We start from the raw sequence: 15,351 nt of genomic DNA on the forward strand, positions 1-15,351 counted from the left end.
CATTTCCGCCACTATCATGTAAGTCTTCCTTCTTCAATTATTTCTTTGCGGTAGACCTCTAGTTTTTTAGGCTCAATTAAAATGGTGGTCATTTCCTTGTTGATATTCATTTCTTTTGATGGTTAGACAAGTAAACAAAAGAAATTCAACTAGGGGTCACAGAAGTAATTGGGGACTTTGTTGTCATATGTAATCGAAACCAGAATATAACAATATTAGTGACAGAAGCTAAGAATGACTCAGACAAAATTTTGCTTAGTTCAGCCATAAACTTCCCACATACATCAGAGCTCAAGATGTCTCTTTTCTGGGTTAGGTTTCCTGATTTCCATGTTATTATCTTTCTTTAAGTATTTCCTGCAAGGTTTAGCTTTAGCCACAAATTTATCTGCCAATTCCAAGAAAAATTTATATTTTCTTGTGCCACTCCTCTCCTCTTTCTGCAACGCATTACATATTAGCTACTTCCTCTACTGTGTGTTAATATTAACAAGAAGTTCAACTTTTCTAGTCCTTTCCACAGTGACGTAATACATGATAGGCACTAGAAGTCTTTCCTTATTAAAGCAAAGGGATTTAATTAACTCTAGTCCCTTCGTTTAATAATTACATTCTGAGATCTTGATAGCTTTGTTTGTAAACTATTCTGAATGTCAAGTTGGGAGGCAGTATTTTGTAACATGTTATCAAGAAATATTTTGTAACATGTGTTATCAAGAAAAGCATCATTTTCGCAGTAGACTTTGGCTTAGTTATGGTTTAAAAATTACTCTTGTGAAGAGCTGCAAAGCATATATATATATTCCTCCAGCATAGTGATTCTAGTATTATCCTGCCACTGAGCTAGGATTAGCAACAAGGACCCTACTTGTTCTATGCCTTGTGTAAAGGTAGTGTTTAGTAAATACTTCTTGATTAATTTGAAGAAAGATGCCATTCCAGAAGCAGCCAAGTGTTCTTCATAAATTCAAGGGGATCCTCTATTCTACGCTGTGCTCAGAAGAACTTCTAAATTCCCTGGATTTTTTCAATGCAAGAGAAGATGATGTGTTTCTGGTGTCCTATCCAAAATCTGGTAAAGTTTATTTTAATGTATTTTAAATGTATAAATACATTTTAAAATGCGTGATTATAAGAAATAAGATGAAACGTAATAATATTTTTATAAAACATTTATTTTTCAAAATTGTTTCATAGGAAATGTAAATATCCTAAATGCTTATTTTATTAAATGTTTATTTAATTATTTTTGAGAGAGAGAAAGAGAGAGAGAGCATGAGCAGAGGAGGGGCAGAAAGACAGGGAGACACAGGATCTGAAGCAGGCTGTAGGCTCTGCACAGGGTTCAAACCCATGAACTGTGAGATCATGACCTGAGCTGACGTCAGATGCTTAACCAACTGAGCCACCTAGGAGCCCCTAAATGCTTATTTTAATAAAAAACTTTGACATCAGAAAATTGAGAACTGTGTTTTGAGAAAATTCACTGGAGGAATTAGAGCTTTTACTATGATCTTGTTTCTATTTGATTCATTAAAGCATATAGATGTTGATATATATAATAAGCATAGTATCTGTAGCATGATAAGTTCTCTTCGTACTTGTACCAGGCTTGGAGACAAATAGTGTTAGTTCAATTCATACTTAATGATTGGTTTATAAATGAATAATTTTTTTCTCCTGGGCTAATAAAAACAAATGTTAAGTGTTTTTAGTGTTAAATTTTATACCTTATTCTTCAAAGTTTATTTCCACATAGAGTTATATGCACATGAAAAAAAGGACCATGATGAATAATGTCATCCCAGGGCTAGTCAAAATTAATTCTATATTATTTTTTATGTTGAGAGGTGACCAAGATATATAATCTCTAACTGCTGGCTGTAATTTCCAGACATGTACAGAGGGGCATACACCTGTTAGCATGGGTCAGCAACTAAGAGCTTAAACCCTTTCCAATTGTGTTTGCATTTTAGTCCCCTTACTTGACTCTAAATCAGACCCAAGAGACCCTCACAGAATTCACACAGAGCCAGATCTTCCAGGGGTGTTTTTTGAGAATAAACATAAGTCACATATATAATTATTTTTTTTGGAAAATACTTCTGCAAATGGAAATTAAAAAATTGTCTCCACAAAACATCAGTTTTCTCTCTATGTAGCAGGTCAGCCTGTGAATAAATATACCTTATTCTAAGTCAATATGTTAGTTCAGAAAGTAAATTATGAGACTTTTAAGGTTCTTTGAGCAGGTGGCTAGGTTATACCCTATATAAACAACCATATATAAAGCTTTCACTGTACATATTGGTGTCTATAAATGGGCATCATTCACTAGCTCTGGAGGTCCCCTTCGGCAGCACAAAACTGTATTCTGTCTTCTTCACCAGAATAAATCAATACATTTTGTGAAAATGATAGAAATATCAGTCATGTTTATATGAATATTATAAATATTGGACCTATTAACATTATAATCTAAAATAGTCTTTAATTTAAAACATATCATGCAAATGAGAGCCCTGTTTAAGCTCTAAATATTTATTCAACTGTAGAGTAGTTAATGTCGTAACAAATTTAGAGGTGGGATTACAGTGAGATAAATGGACACTAGGCCTGGTTTAAACTTTTTAGGAATATTGCTTTCAAATCAACAAAGCATCTGTCTACCAAACTTCTACTTCTGCACTCCAGTTTACCATTGTCCACCATGCTGGAGCACATCCACATTTGCTTTATATAAACATAGAGTGATATTCCTTCCAGACTTCATGGTAGCATAGGATTGTATCTTTGTGATATTTGAATATAGCATTTACTCATTGTTCAAATGCTTTGTTTACACCACTACCCTGTATTTGCACACAAACAAAAATAAGATCCAGTGTCCATCTTCCAGGGGGCAATAGGGAGATGGACAGGAATACAAGCAGTGACATCTCTAGTATGGTATGTGCTACTTTGGAGGGACAGAGAGAGTAAACAATTATGCCAGGGGAGCGGGGACTCAGAAGACAGTATATAAAAGAGCAAGATACATGAGCTTGCACGACCAGTAAGAACTGGGTATTGAAAGACCTGTGTATTTGCAAATTGGAGAAGGTGCTAGAGGTGAATGTAGCATTGAAGAGTATTTCAAGCTCTAAGGTCTCTTCATGCTCTTTAACGTGTGATTCTTCCTATAAAGTTAATTAATGTCTCAAGTGTTCGAACAGGTTTCAATGGGTGTCAAGGGGTAATAATAACTTATATTCATATAATAATTTATATGAAAATTAATGCACTTATAGCTCTTATAACTGCATGCTAACTTTCTATATTTATTTCATCAAGAGTATCACTTAATTTAAAAAATGCATTTTGTTTTATTTTTGTGTGAAGGTACCCACTGGGTTGCAGAGGTCATTGGGAACATTCCCAATGTTAGCATGAGTCTAACTTCTCCTATTGAGTTGGGAGACATTTCTAAATTTGAAGAGCTAAACATGTATTGTAAGAGAAGAGTTATTCCAACGCATTTGAGCTACAACATGCTACCGATGAATATTAAACAAAAACAATGCAAGGTAAGGTCTGTGGGTAAAGGCAAAGGCTTGAGAGTACCATAAAATTGGGCCTGGATTCTTGATCTGTCGCTTTCATCCCTAATGGGGAGTGAGAGTCTCTGGTTGCTTTTGGTTTCCCAATATGATGACCTGTCCTCTGTTGCCACCTGCCTAAGCCTGAGAGCGTAGGGGTGATGCCAGCCTTCCTAGCTCCAGCAGGCTCTGTCAGACAATCAGTCCTTCTCGCCATCTTTCCCTACTCTCAATCTTACTCAGACTCCTATGTTCTGTTCCAATCTTTGTCTCTCCCCCCCACTTTTTTGTTTCCAAACTCGCTTACATGAAATTTATGCCTTTAGCTCATATGATATTTAATTAATATTTATTTTTTCCCTCAGAGTATTATTCTGCCTTCCCTTCATATCTTTAACCAGACCCTAATATTTGATAGAATATTGTGTATTTCTTGAGTACAACAGACATGTAACATTGTATTAGTTTCAGATGTACCACTTAATGACTCAATATTAGTACGTATTGTGAAATGATCTCCATAATAAGTCTACTTAACATGTTGCTACACATAATTACAGAGTACATTTTTTCTTTAAATATTTTTAAATGTTTATTTATTTTTGAGAGAGAGAGAGAGAGAGAGCATGAGTGGGGGAGGAGCAGAGAGAAAGTTGTGACACAGAGTCCAAAGCAGGCTCCAGGCTCTGAGCTGTCAGCAGAGAGCCTGATGGGGGGCTTAAACCCTTGAACTGAGAGATCATGACCTGAGCCAAAGTCAGATGCTTAACTGACTGAGCCCACCCAGTCACCCCCAAATGCATTATTTTAAAATATGTATTATGTATTAATAGCTTGCATTGTCTTTCCCACTGATAATACTGACATATAACTTTGGGTATTCTCCAAAGGCCCTGAAAGACTCTTCTCTCTACCAAAACAAACAAACAAAAAACTCCCACTGGATAGAGCTAAGGCTTAAAATTCTGCTACTTTATCTCTTTTTGTTAAGGCAGTGAATGGATTTTCAAACTGCTTTCAGAGCTTTGGGGTGCTGTGAATCTGCTCAGGGTGCAGAGTGCAATTAAAGAAAGCCTGAAGTGTTGAGTTGCTCCACAATTATCTCTTGAGATGAAGAGAGAATAGTGGGGGCAGAGGGAAGGTAAAGGTGGCTTTTCATTTTGGTGCACGGTGGCCTTTGCACATCTCTTAAGTAGAGGACCATGCTTCCTTCCTGTGGATCTTACACAATACTTGGACTATGAACCCAATACAGAAGGAAAGATAGTTACGTAGCAATACCTGGACTATGGACACAATGCGGTAAGATAATTACATATTCAGCATGATTCAGTGAACACTTTATAACCTACATAAAATGTGTCTACCTGAGTATCAATTTAAGAGTAAGTGGGACAACTGATACTCATGCAATGCTGACCATAATTAAAGACACTCCTGTAATAGCCAGGGACTCGCACTGGTTTGCTGAGGTCTTTTAGACGCTCTCACTGCATTCTGTACGTCCCTATTATATCTTTCATAACACTGCATTTCCTCACCTGACTGCAAGTTTTGAGAGAGCTGGTAATATTTCTGTCTTGTTCATGATATTTCTCAGACCTGGAACATTCCCCTCTGCCTGGTCCTACTGTAGACCAAACAAACAGTTATTAAATTGAATTAGATTGCAGTTGCAGTGTTGGTGTCGCTTAGAAGGATAGCTCAGATTCAATACTCTGTGGTGGATTAAATTGTAGAAAAATGCAATTCTAAAACATCATTCTTATAAACCATGATAGGCAATTTATAAGAAATCTTGGTGTATTTAAATCATGTTATAAAATTACTAAACTTTTTTCTGTTAAAAGTTTTTTGTATTAAAAATGTAACTTTGTCTTACAAATTAATCGAGGGTTTCTCATGTCCGCTGCTAAAAAGAGAAGGCCACATGTAGCACATAAATTGGGAAAGTGTGGTCGGTTGACTGGCAGCACCATCACCTGGGAGGTTGTTAGAAATGCAGAAAGCCAGGTCTCACCCTGGGCCCCCTGAATCAGAAGGTGCTCTTTAGCAAGATTCCCGGATGGTTCTTACACACATTAAGTTAGAAACACTGGCCTGAGTCTGTGCTTAATAATCTGAGTAAGCTAGCAAGAAATTGTGGTTTGTATACGTAAATTGGTTTGCTTTCATTTAGAAAATATTTTTGGGGGGGGGCTGTGACATCTAAAAATAAACTGTTTTTTTTTTTTAAACAGATTATCTACATCGTCAGGAATCCAAAGGATACAGCTGTTTCTTTATTCCACTACTACAGAGATAACCCCAATCTCCCTGGCATTGAAACCTGGGCTGGATTTCTAGAGCTTTTCCTAAGAGGAGATGGTAAATATAACAATGATTTCTGTTCATAATATACAGTTCCACTTAACACGAAAGCAGTTTCCAAATGGACCCTAATGGCCTATTTTCAGATATACATTTGAATAGATTATTCTTTTTCTTAAATTTTTTAATGTTTTATTTATTTCTGAGAGAGAGAGAGCGAGAGAGAGAGAGACAGCATGAGCATGGGAGGGTCAGAGAGACAAGGAGATACAGAATCTGAAGCTGGCTCCAGGCTCTGAGCTAGCTGTCAGCATAGAGCCCCATACGGGGCTTGAACTCACGAACCGTGAGATCATGACCTGAGCCGAAGTCATATGCTTAACCAACTGAGCCACCCAGGCGCCCCTTGAATAGATTATTCTTTTCTTCTAAGCCATTCCTTCTCACTTTGCTTCCTCACAGTCTTTCTTATCACCCATGGGTAGTAAGTATTTGCAATTACTTATGGAGCTGGTTGTAATGTTTAAAAACAGATTAATTCTGATCAAGTATCACTTTTTTCTTGCATATTATTAGTCTTGTCAGTGAAATAATTATATGTTAATTGGAGTACACCAAGATACACTTGAAGCCTGGACATGCAGCCTGAAACATGCCTTATGCATACCCACATGGAAAATAAGACAACACAAACAGAGGCACCAGGGTGGCTTTGTGGCATCTGACTCTTGATTTCAGCTCAGGTCATGATCTCAGGTCATGGGATTGAGCCCTGCATGGAGCCCCATACCAGGCTCCACGCTGAATGTGGAGCCTGCTTAAGATTCTCTCAGTCTCCTTCTGCCCCTCTCCCCCTCTTGCACTCTCTCTATCCAAAAAAAAAAAAAGACAACAGAAACAATACACAAAAAAACCCAAACTCTCCCTTCCCCACAAAAGGGAAAAAACATTCCCCAAATAAAACAAATGAATTAGTGATCTTGACACTTGGCTTTATATAGATGAACAGAAAGTAATTTCTGCTGAGAATACCATATTGATGACACTCCTTTTGCTGTATTCCTTTTTTTTTTTTTGATGGAGAGAATGCAAATGGAAGAATACACTATGCTCACAATATTTCAGCTCCTCTTTTGCAAACATTTAATAGAATCATAAAGTTTGGGGGATAACAGTTCTCTTAAAGATCATCTGGTTAAAACACCCACCTGATGTTGAATCACTTTTGTAATATCCCCAAGAATATTACAGGCTTAACTTGAACTTCTTAACTTGGGCAACAGGTTCACAACCCCAACTCCTGCCTCAAAACAACACATTCCATCTCAGTAGTGTTAAAATAAAAAAAAAATCTTACTATGTGATCTAGACACTTAGCTAAGTGCTGTGCATCACGATCTCATATCATCCTCACTGGGACACAGGAGCTAGATGTGACCTTCATTTTACAGGTGAGGAAAATGCAGATGTTGGGAGGCCAGATAACTTGTTCAAATCCATATCTAATAAGCAGCAGAGCCCAGATTTAAATTCAGATGTCAGCTCGAAAATCTTTGCTCTTAGTTCTGTGGCATAACTCATCAGGAAAGAAAGCTATTCCCCTGATCATTAATTCCTCTTCCACATGATAGCCTTCTAAATATTTGAAGATAGTTAGCATGCCTCACTCTGCCTCAATTCCATTTTTGGAATAAGCACAGCTTAAATACATAAATTATTTTTAAAAAAAAAAAACAGATGTTGAGTCTGCTTTTCCTCAAGAAAAGAAAAGCCATGTTTGTCTCCAGTTATTACACACTGGGGCTCACTACCTCTCTCACTGCTGTATAAGCTCTGATATGGCCACATCTCTACATACTCTGGGTATGGTCTCACTAGGGCTGGGAAAAGCAGGCTTATTAGTGCTTTTGTTGTAGAGATTATTTTTCTGTGAATGTAGCCACAAAGATGGCAACCCAGTCCATCTTCCCATATGCAGGGAAGTAAACTAGTTGTCATAGGGCATGTACCTTTGCCACCACCACATTATCCAGAGTCATAGCAGAGTATACTAAGAAGGACAGTGCAGATAGAAAAAGGTTCCAGATGATTTTTTTATATCTTATTAGGCACATTAATAGTTTTTCAAGATTTTTAATTGCAAAGAGATTTGCCATGTAAGTATTACACAATTGGATAATCTAGCCTGGGCAAATCCTCTTGACAATTGGGGATAGTCACTGAATCACTAAAGCTTTTATTTATTATACTTGGGTGGAAAGAGTAGCCTCACCTTTTACTGTTTATAAGATAAAGTTGTCTGTTTTCCTGTTAAATATATGTGACTGTATTTCAGGGATGTTCTTCAGTGACTTTTAAAAAAAATGTTTATTTGTATATTTAAAGAGAGAGAGAGAGCAGGGAAAGGACAGAGAGAGAGAGAGAGAGAGAGACAGAGACAGAGACAGAGAATCCCAAGCAGGCTCCACACTGTCAGCTCAGAGCACAACACAGGGCTTGATCTCACAAACCATGACATCATGAACTGAATGGAAATTAAGAGACTGGATGCTTAAGGCTTACATACTGGAGGTGGTATAATTCTGTAATTAAGTGGAGAATGTGAAGAAAAGCATTTCCTATAAAATAAATATTTTATGTCTTTGTTTCGGCAATTATTTTTTCTTTAGGGTGTGGATAATGAGGATTCTGATTAAAGAATTAATACAAAGTATAATTCTCTATATTAGTAAGGAAGACACAACAGCCAAGTTCTTTAAGACAATTTTGGCTGGCTTAAGTCTTTCTGGAGCAAGATGGAGTATAAATTAATTAGTTAATAATAGCATAGTTGGCTCTCAAATGATGATCAGGCTATGATCCAAAAGATTATTCTTCAATCTATTTGGGTTATGTTGGAATGCATTTCCTGCTGAAAAGCTATAATGGGCCAGGTCAATTACACCTAACCACTAGATGTGACACTAGGCCTCTTTTCCTGTCCAGTTTGCAGGTCACAGAAGCCTAGGCTCCCTGACAGTACTGAGGGCTTCCATAGCCCCAGCAACTTTCGGTGGTGATGTCATCCACCAGAGCTGGGATGGGCTGCAGCTGCTGACAGGAGGTGTCATGCAGACTGTGAGCATAGTCTGGGGTACTAGAAACTGGTTAACTGGTTAACTAAATATGTATAATAATCAGTCTTCTTCCCACCATGTGTTTGTTCCTGGATAAAGGGTGGCACTCTTGGAAGATAAACTCCTTGGGGTGCCTGGGGGTCTCAGTTGGTTAAGCATCTGACTCTTGATCTTAGCATAAGTCTTGATCTCGGGGTTCTGACCTCAGGTTGTGAGTTCAAGCCATACCTTGGGTCTTGGACTCTGCACTGGGTATAAAACCTACTTAGAAGAAGAAGAAGAAGAAGAAGAAGAAGAAGAAGAAGAAGAAGAAGAAGAAGAAGAAGACAAAGAAGAAGGAGGAGGAGGAGGAGGAAGGAGAAGAAGAAGAAGGAGAAGAAGAAGAGGAAGAGGAAGGAGAAGAAAAACTCCTTATCATTGATATGATAATTTGAGTAATTCTAAGATCAAGTATTGTGTAAGTCCCTGAAATAGCAGTGAGAATGCTGATAACTGAAGATGTATCAGGACAGCACTTCTTAACACCGATTCTGATTATACAGCCTTCCAGGTCAATGGGTAGAAAACTGGGCTGACACTGTAATGATACCATTGCCATCCGAGAAGTTCTTGTTTCAAGAATGTCTTATGGTTATTTTCCTACCCTTTACTTCCTTAGAAGCTGAAGCCATGAAAAACTGCAGTGAGTTTGGAGTTAATTACACTTCAATTTATTCAAAACTTTAATGTTCAAAATTTATACAGTGCAATGTCTGACAGACACTAATGGCTTAATAAATTCTTATTAAATGAATCAATAGTCAGCAGATCCTCAGAACATTGCTAGTAGAATGGCTCTTTTATAATTTGGGCATTAGCTAGTATTAAATCTTTGGATAATAAGGATGCATGGAAATATGTGTATGTAGTATTTTAAATTACTGTGTTTTACATTTTAGATTGTCAAGCGAGTCAACTTTCTGTGGTGACAATAAGTTGCTCACATTTTGTTTTTTATCATCACTGCTGATGATCATTTATTTTGCATGGTAATACTTTACTTTCAAGCCCTGGAAATTTTTTTAGGACTGTCAAATTAACAAAGCAGTAAAGAGACAGTATCAACTACTGGTAAATCCCTAACACTGTATTTTTCAGCCTTAAACTAAGATGAGTGAATAGACCTCTTTTCTCTTCCCCCTTTTTTTGGAGGAAATTTATAAACTTTTTATGCTAAGAAACTTATAAAAAGCCTATGGCATTACAGGAAGAAAATAATAAATTTTCAATGTTTCTTTATTCTTCCCAAGATCCAAAGTAGTTATCAGAACACAATTATTGGGAAAATGTGTATCTCTGTATTTCTGCTGTCATTTCTTCTGATTATAAAAAGATGTTTACCAAAAATAAGAAAAAACACCACAGCTTTCTTAAAAGATACAGCCATCCAGCTTCATTTCACAATATTGTATTTAGTTGAAACAGTAGTGTTTTAAAATTGAGCTCTTCTAAGGAAGACATTTTTTAAAAAGTATTTAAGATCTTATTTAATTTTTAATTATTGAGTTTTATTAAATCTAATTATAAATTTCTTCGTATGTAATGAATGACACATTGTTATTGAAGAAGACATGGTATTAACATATATAATTAGCATTTTATTTTTCATTTTAAATTCAGTGTAGTTAACATGCAGCATTATATTAGATTCAGATGTACAATACAGTGATTCAACAATCTTTTTTTAAAAAAAACATTTATTTATTTTGAGAGAGAGAGAATGTGTGTGCACAAGGTGGGGAGGGGCAGAGAAAGAAGGAGAAACTGAATCCAAAGCAGGTTCCAGGCTCTGAGCTGTCAGCACAGAGCCCCATGCAGGGCTCTAGGCCATGAACTGTGAGATCTTAACCTGAGCCAAAGTCAGATGCTTAACCAACTGAACCATCCAGGCACCCCACCATTCAAAACTTCTTAAATAAAATACTTTCACTTCAGAGTCTGATACCTATGTGCCTTACTTTGCATACTTTGCTGAAATCGGAAGAACCCCGGGACGCCAAGCCCTGGTGCTTAATATTAACACAATTCACTTCTTTTCTAGTTGTATATGGATCCTGGTTTGATCATGTTTTAAGCTGGGAAGAGCACAAAAATGATAAAAACATTCTAATTTTATTCTACGAAGAAATGAAAAAAGTAAGTCCTTTCTAACCTGTCAACAATCAAAGTTTAAGTCAAGTTAAGTTAAAACAGGGAATCAATAAATTCTGGTTTCAGGTTTCAGGGAATTAATTTGGTGTTTTGATGAGTTACACTTTCTAAAAAAATTTTTTTTTTATTACTCAGGATCTTTCTAAAAGCATAAAGAAAATAATTAATTTCCTTGGGATAAATCTGAGTGACAGTGAAGTTAATAAGATTACTCAGAAAACATCATTCAGTGAAATGAAAAATAATGCGGCCAAAGAAAACTGTGACCCAAATCATACCATCTGTGCCCTCACAACTAATAGGAAACTGGTATTTAGGAAAGGTAAGTCATAAAGGGAGGTGGTGCTTTGCCTGGGGCTTGTATTTGGAAGTAGTTCCATTTTACCATTTTTATTTATTTATTTTTTTTTTAATTTTTTTTAATGTTTTATTTATTTCTAGGAGAGAGACAGACAGCATGAGCAGGGGAGGGACAGAGAGAGAGGGAGTCACAGACTGAAACAGGCTCCAGGCTCTGAGCTGGCAGTCAGCACAGAGCCCGACGCGGGGCTCGAACCCACGAACCGCGAGATCATGACCTAAGCGAAAGTCGGACGCTTAACCGACTAAGCCACCCAGGCGCCCCCATTTTACCATTTTTAATCTCTCATTTCACCATCGTGCACTCTATCGCTTGCACAGTGGATTTGTGCATCATTCTCCTTCAGCAAATCCTTATTAAATGAAATTCTCGAACTGCATTATTTCCAGACATTGAGATTTCCATGCCCAGTTAGGAACCAATTGAGAGAAAGACACAGGCGTCAAACAGATGGAAATAAAGTTACTTAAGAATGTGCCTCAGGTCTGCACCCTAGTGCATTTGCTAATAACTTATCCTAAGTTTGCAAATATGCTTGCTTAGTCACAGGCAAATGGAGTTCTGTCCCTGCACTAAGGCAGCCCAGTTAGAGTATGGTAAAGAGCAGTACATGACACATGGTTTTGGTTTTTTTTTTGAAAAGAGAAGGGAGCTGATGAGTTTGGACCATGCATTTTCCCAAACTCACCAAATAACCCACCTTGTACCAATTAGGGGTGGACAGAGAAACTAGGATGTTCCCCTGCATGAAAATCCAAAGAGAAGGAAATACATCTTCCCCACTAACTCCTAACATTTAACTTAAAAGTAGTTTGGGTATATCTGGATACAGAATTGTTTTGAAATCCATGTGAGTATTAGGAAAACATTTTTAATGTTTATTTTTGAGAGAGAGAGAAAGAGAGAGAGAGTGAGTGAGCAGGGGTGGAGGAGGGGCAGAGAGAGAGGTAGAGCTCAAAGTGGGCTCCAGGCTCCACATTGTCAACACAGAGCCTGATGTGGGGGGTTGAACTCACAGAACTGTGAGATCATGACCTGAGCCAAAGTTCGACCCTTAACTGACTGAGTCACCAGGTGACCCTGAAATTCATGTGAATTTTAATCCAGATATGGGAGAAAAATGTTATAACATTTTTCAAATTTTTTCCTAACTAAAAATGGCAAAATTTTCTGCATTTAGATATTCAGATTTGCTACTAGAAAACACACCTTTGTTTCCATTTTTTGGCTCATCTGAATTTAATCCTCCCAAAGCAGATATTTGCTAACTCACATGGATCAGATATTTCCTTAAGTTTGCAAAGTTTGTCTTTTTTGGTGGTTCATTTTTTATTTTCCTGTAGCTACTAAACTAGGGCTTGGGGGGAGGAGAGAACTATATTCAGCACATATTTATTAATAAACTATTTTCTAAGTGCTAAGATTCAACAATTGAATAAAATACAGTCTTGTCCTTCAGAAAATCATAATCTAGACAGTAATACCATGTGATAACAACTATATCAGTAGTATAAACAAATGTGAATAGCAACATGGATAAGGGAGAGAGAATATTTTCCTAGCAAAGTAGGTGAGAGATGACATTGGATCTGAGAGTGGAAGCATGAGCAAGACTTTACCAGGAAAATTACAGAGAAGAAATACATTCCAGCAAGAGCTAACAGCAAGAAGTAAAGCTCAGAATCACTATAGAATTGGATTGTATAGGAAGAGCAGGTAGTCTCCTGTGCTAGAGTGGTATATGATGTGTAGAGCAGAATGAGGGAGATAAAGATTGGGACCAGAGAAGAAAAGCTCTGATGGGGTCCTTATAAGGGGGTTCTTTACCCCTGTCCCACCCCAATCTATTTGCTGTTTTAGAAGGGACTCGAAAATAATAGAGTCAGGTGGAAAGTTGATTAGAAGAATTGTGAAACCAGAGGCAGAAAGTCCAGTAAGAGGCTGTTGTAATAGTCCAGGTATGAAACATTGAGGTGTATAATTTGGATAGTGGCAATGGGCCATTGTTGAGTGGATCTCAACTCAGAAGTCAGTTTAGGAGCCATCAGCAGTTTGTGGAATTCAGGGTGATTGGAAAGGGCTGTGGAGAAAGGGTTAGAAGGGGGAGCCCTAGGGACCCTAACATCAATGGGAATGAAACAGCCCAAGACAAACCAAGAAAGGAAATCAGCCAGAATTACAAAGAAAACCAGGGTCAACATGGCTGTCTATCATTCATGAATTCTGAGAGTGGCTTCCGTGTTGGTGTCGGTGGAAGCCAGATTGAGGGAATTGAAGAGATAAGAGAGAAAGAAGGGAAGCAGCAAATAAGGACCACTCTTCCAAGAAGTTGAAAATGGAGGACAAGAGCAAGATAACACGGGAGTGTCAAGAAAAAGATTAGGAAGATTGGGAGGGAGAAGATAAAGGGAAGACAATTTAGAAAAGGATGTGTGAAGGAAGGTGAAGCGAGCAGAGATGAGAGAAACAGAGATTGGGAGGGATTATAGTAAAGAGAATGATGAGAAATGAGGAAGTCCTGATGCTCAATGGAATCCAGTGGAGACCAATTAAGGTGAAATAGGTGAAGGGAATTAAGAGTACACTTATTATCATGAGCACAGGGTAATGTATAGAATTGTTGACTCAGTGGACTGTACACCGGAAGTCATTATCACACTGTATGTTAATTGTACTTGCATTTACAAAAGAGACAGACAAATTACGCAGCCCTGTGGTATGTTATCAGCACAGTTACCACTTCAGAGGTGCACAAGACAGGGAAATAAGTGACATCATTATGTCCATTTTTTTCTGCTTTTATGTTTTGACTAAGTTTAGGTGAGATATTTCTTTGCCTGCTATTATAAAACCTAGGACATTTATATATTTTAATCTTCTTTTCTTTTTAAGAAATAACTTTTTAAACTGTACATATTAATATGCAACCATTACTTTGGAAATTAGAAGCAACAAATAAGCAAATGAAGAAAAGAATACCCTCCATCATCTTATCACCAAGCAATGAAATAATTCGCATTTTATTATAAATCTGACAGATTGCTTTTGTGAATGCTATACATTTACATTGGTTCTTGTCTGATACATTTCCAATTTTTCCAGGAGCGGTGGGTGATTGGATAAACTACTTTACTTCAAAGCAGAAGAGAGTATTTGATGAACTATTCACAGAGAAAATGAAACACAGTGAACTAGCAAGACATTTTGAAGATTCCTCTTAATATAAATGGGAAATGAAACCACTTTCCGTTTTATGCAGTGCAGTACCTGGGGAATACATAAATATGTTTTACCAATGTGAAAAGCAGATATTTCTTTCAGTGAGAAATGGACACTTCATGAATGTGTCAAAGTTTTCATGTATGAGAGACTATTATTAGCATATCTGGTGATAGCAGAGAATTAATAATAAGACGAAGTTTACAATTTTAAAATGGCTGAGTTATATATCTGCTTTTAGGATATTCATAAGGAAAGGAGATTATTTCTATTTAGGAAATTCTATAAACTGCTCCAATGTACAACAAAAGAGGAGAAGCATTGTCTAAAATAACAAATGTCTGAGAAGTATTTATTTTCTGCCCATTTGTGCATCATGACTTCTAAATAAACATTTTCATTTCAACCTTCCCTGGTGTCTGTGTAGAAATATTCGCCAGTGTCATAACAATGACAAACATGATCTTACTGAGATGGAACACATACTAAGTAGATTATATCAAATGATCACAATCTGGTATGTGGTGGAAATGAAGAATGAAAAGACACTCTTTCACATTAAAGTAACACCAGCATG

The 15,351-nt window shown here is 37.1% G+C and overlaps 1 protein-coding gene across 1 annotated transcript; it reads left to right on the forward strand.

Moving 5' to 3' along the window:
- Window positions 1-930: 930 nt before the first annotated feature.
- On the forward strand, window positions 931-14,776 carry LOC120235988 (sulfotransferase 6B1-like). Its single transcript, XM_039238562.1, has 6 exons — window positions 931-1,075; window positions 3,382-3,566; window positions 5,819-5,945; window positions 11,085-11,179; window positions 11,330-11,516; window positions 14,658-14,776. The coding sequence occupies exons 1-6, from the start codon at window positions 931-933 to the stop codon at window positions 14,774-14,776; spliced, it is 858 nt and encodes a 285-aa protein (XP_039094493.1).
- The last annotated feature ends 575 nt before the right edge of the window (window positions 14,777-15,351 follow it).

The sequence above is a fragment of the Hyaena hyaena genome, unplaced genomic scaffold, assembly GCF_003009895.1.
Source record: "Hyaena hyaena isolate Hyena2069 unplaced genomic scaffold, ASM300989v1 scaffold_143, whole genome shotgun sequence".
NCBI classification, from domain to species: Eukaryota; Metazoa; Chordata; class Mammalia; order Carnivora; family Hyaenidae; genus Hyaena; species Hyaena hyaena.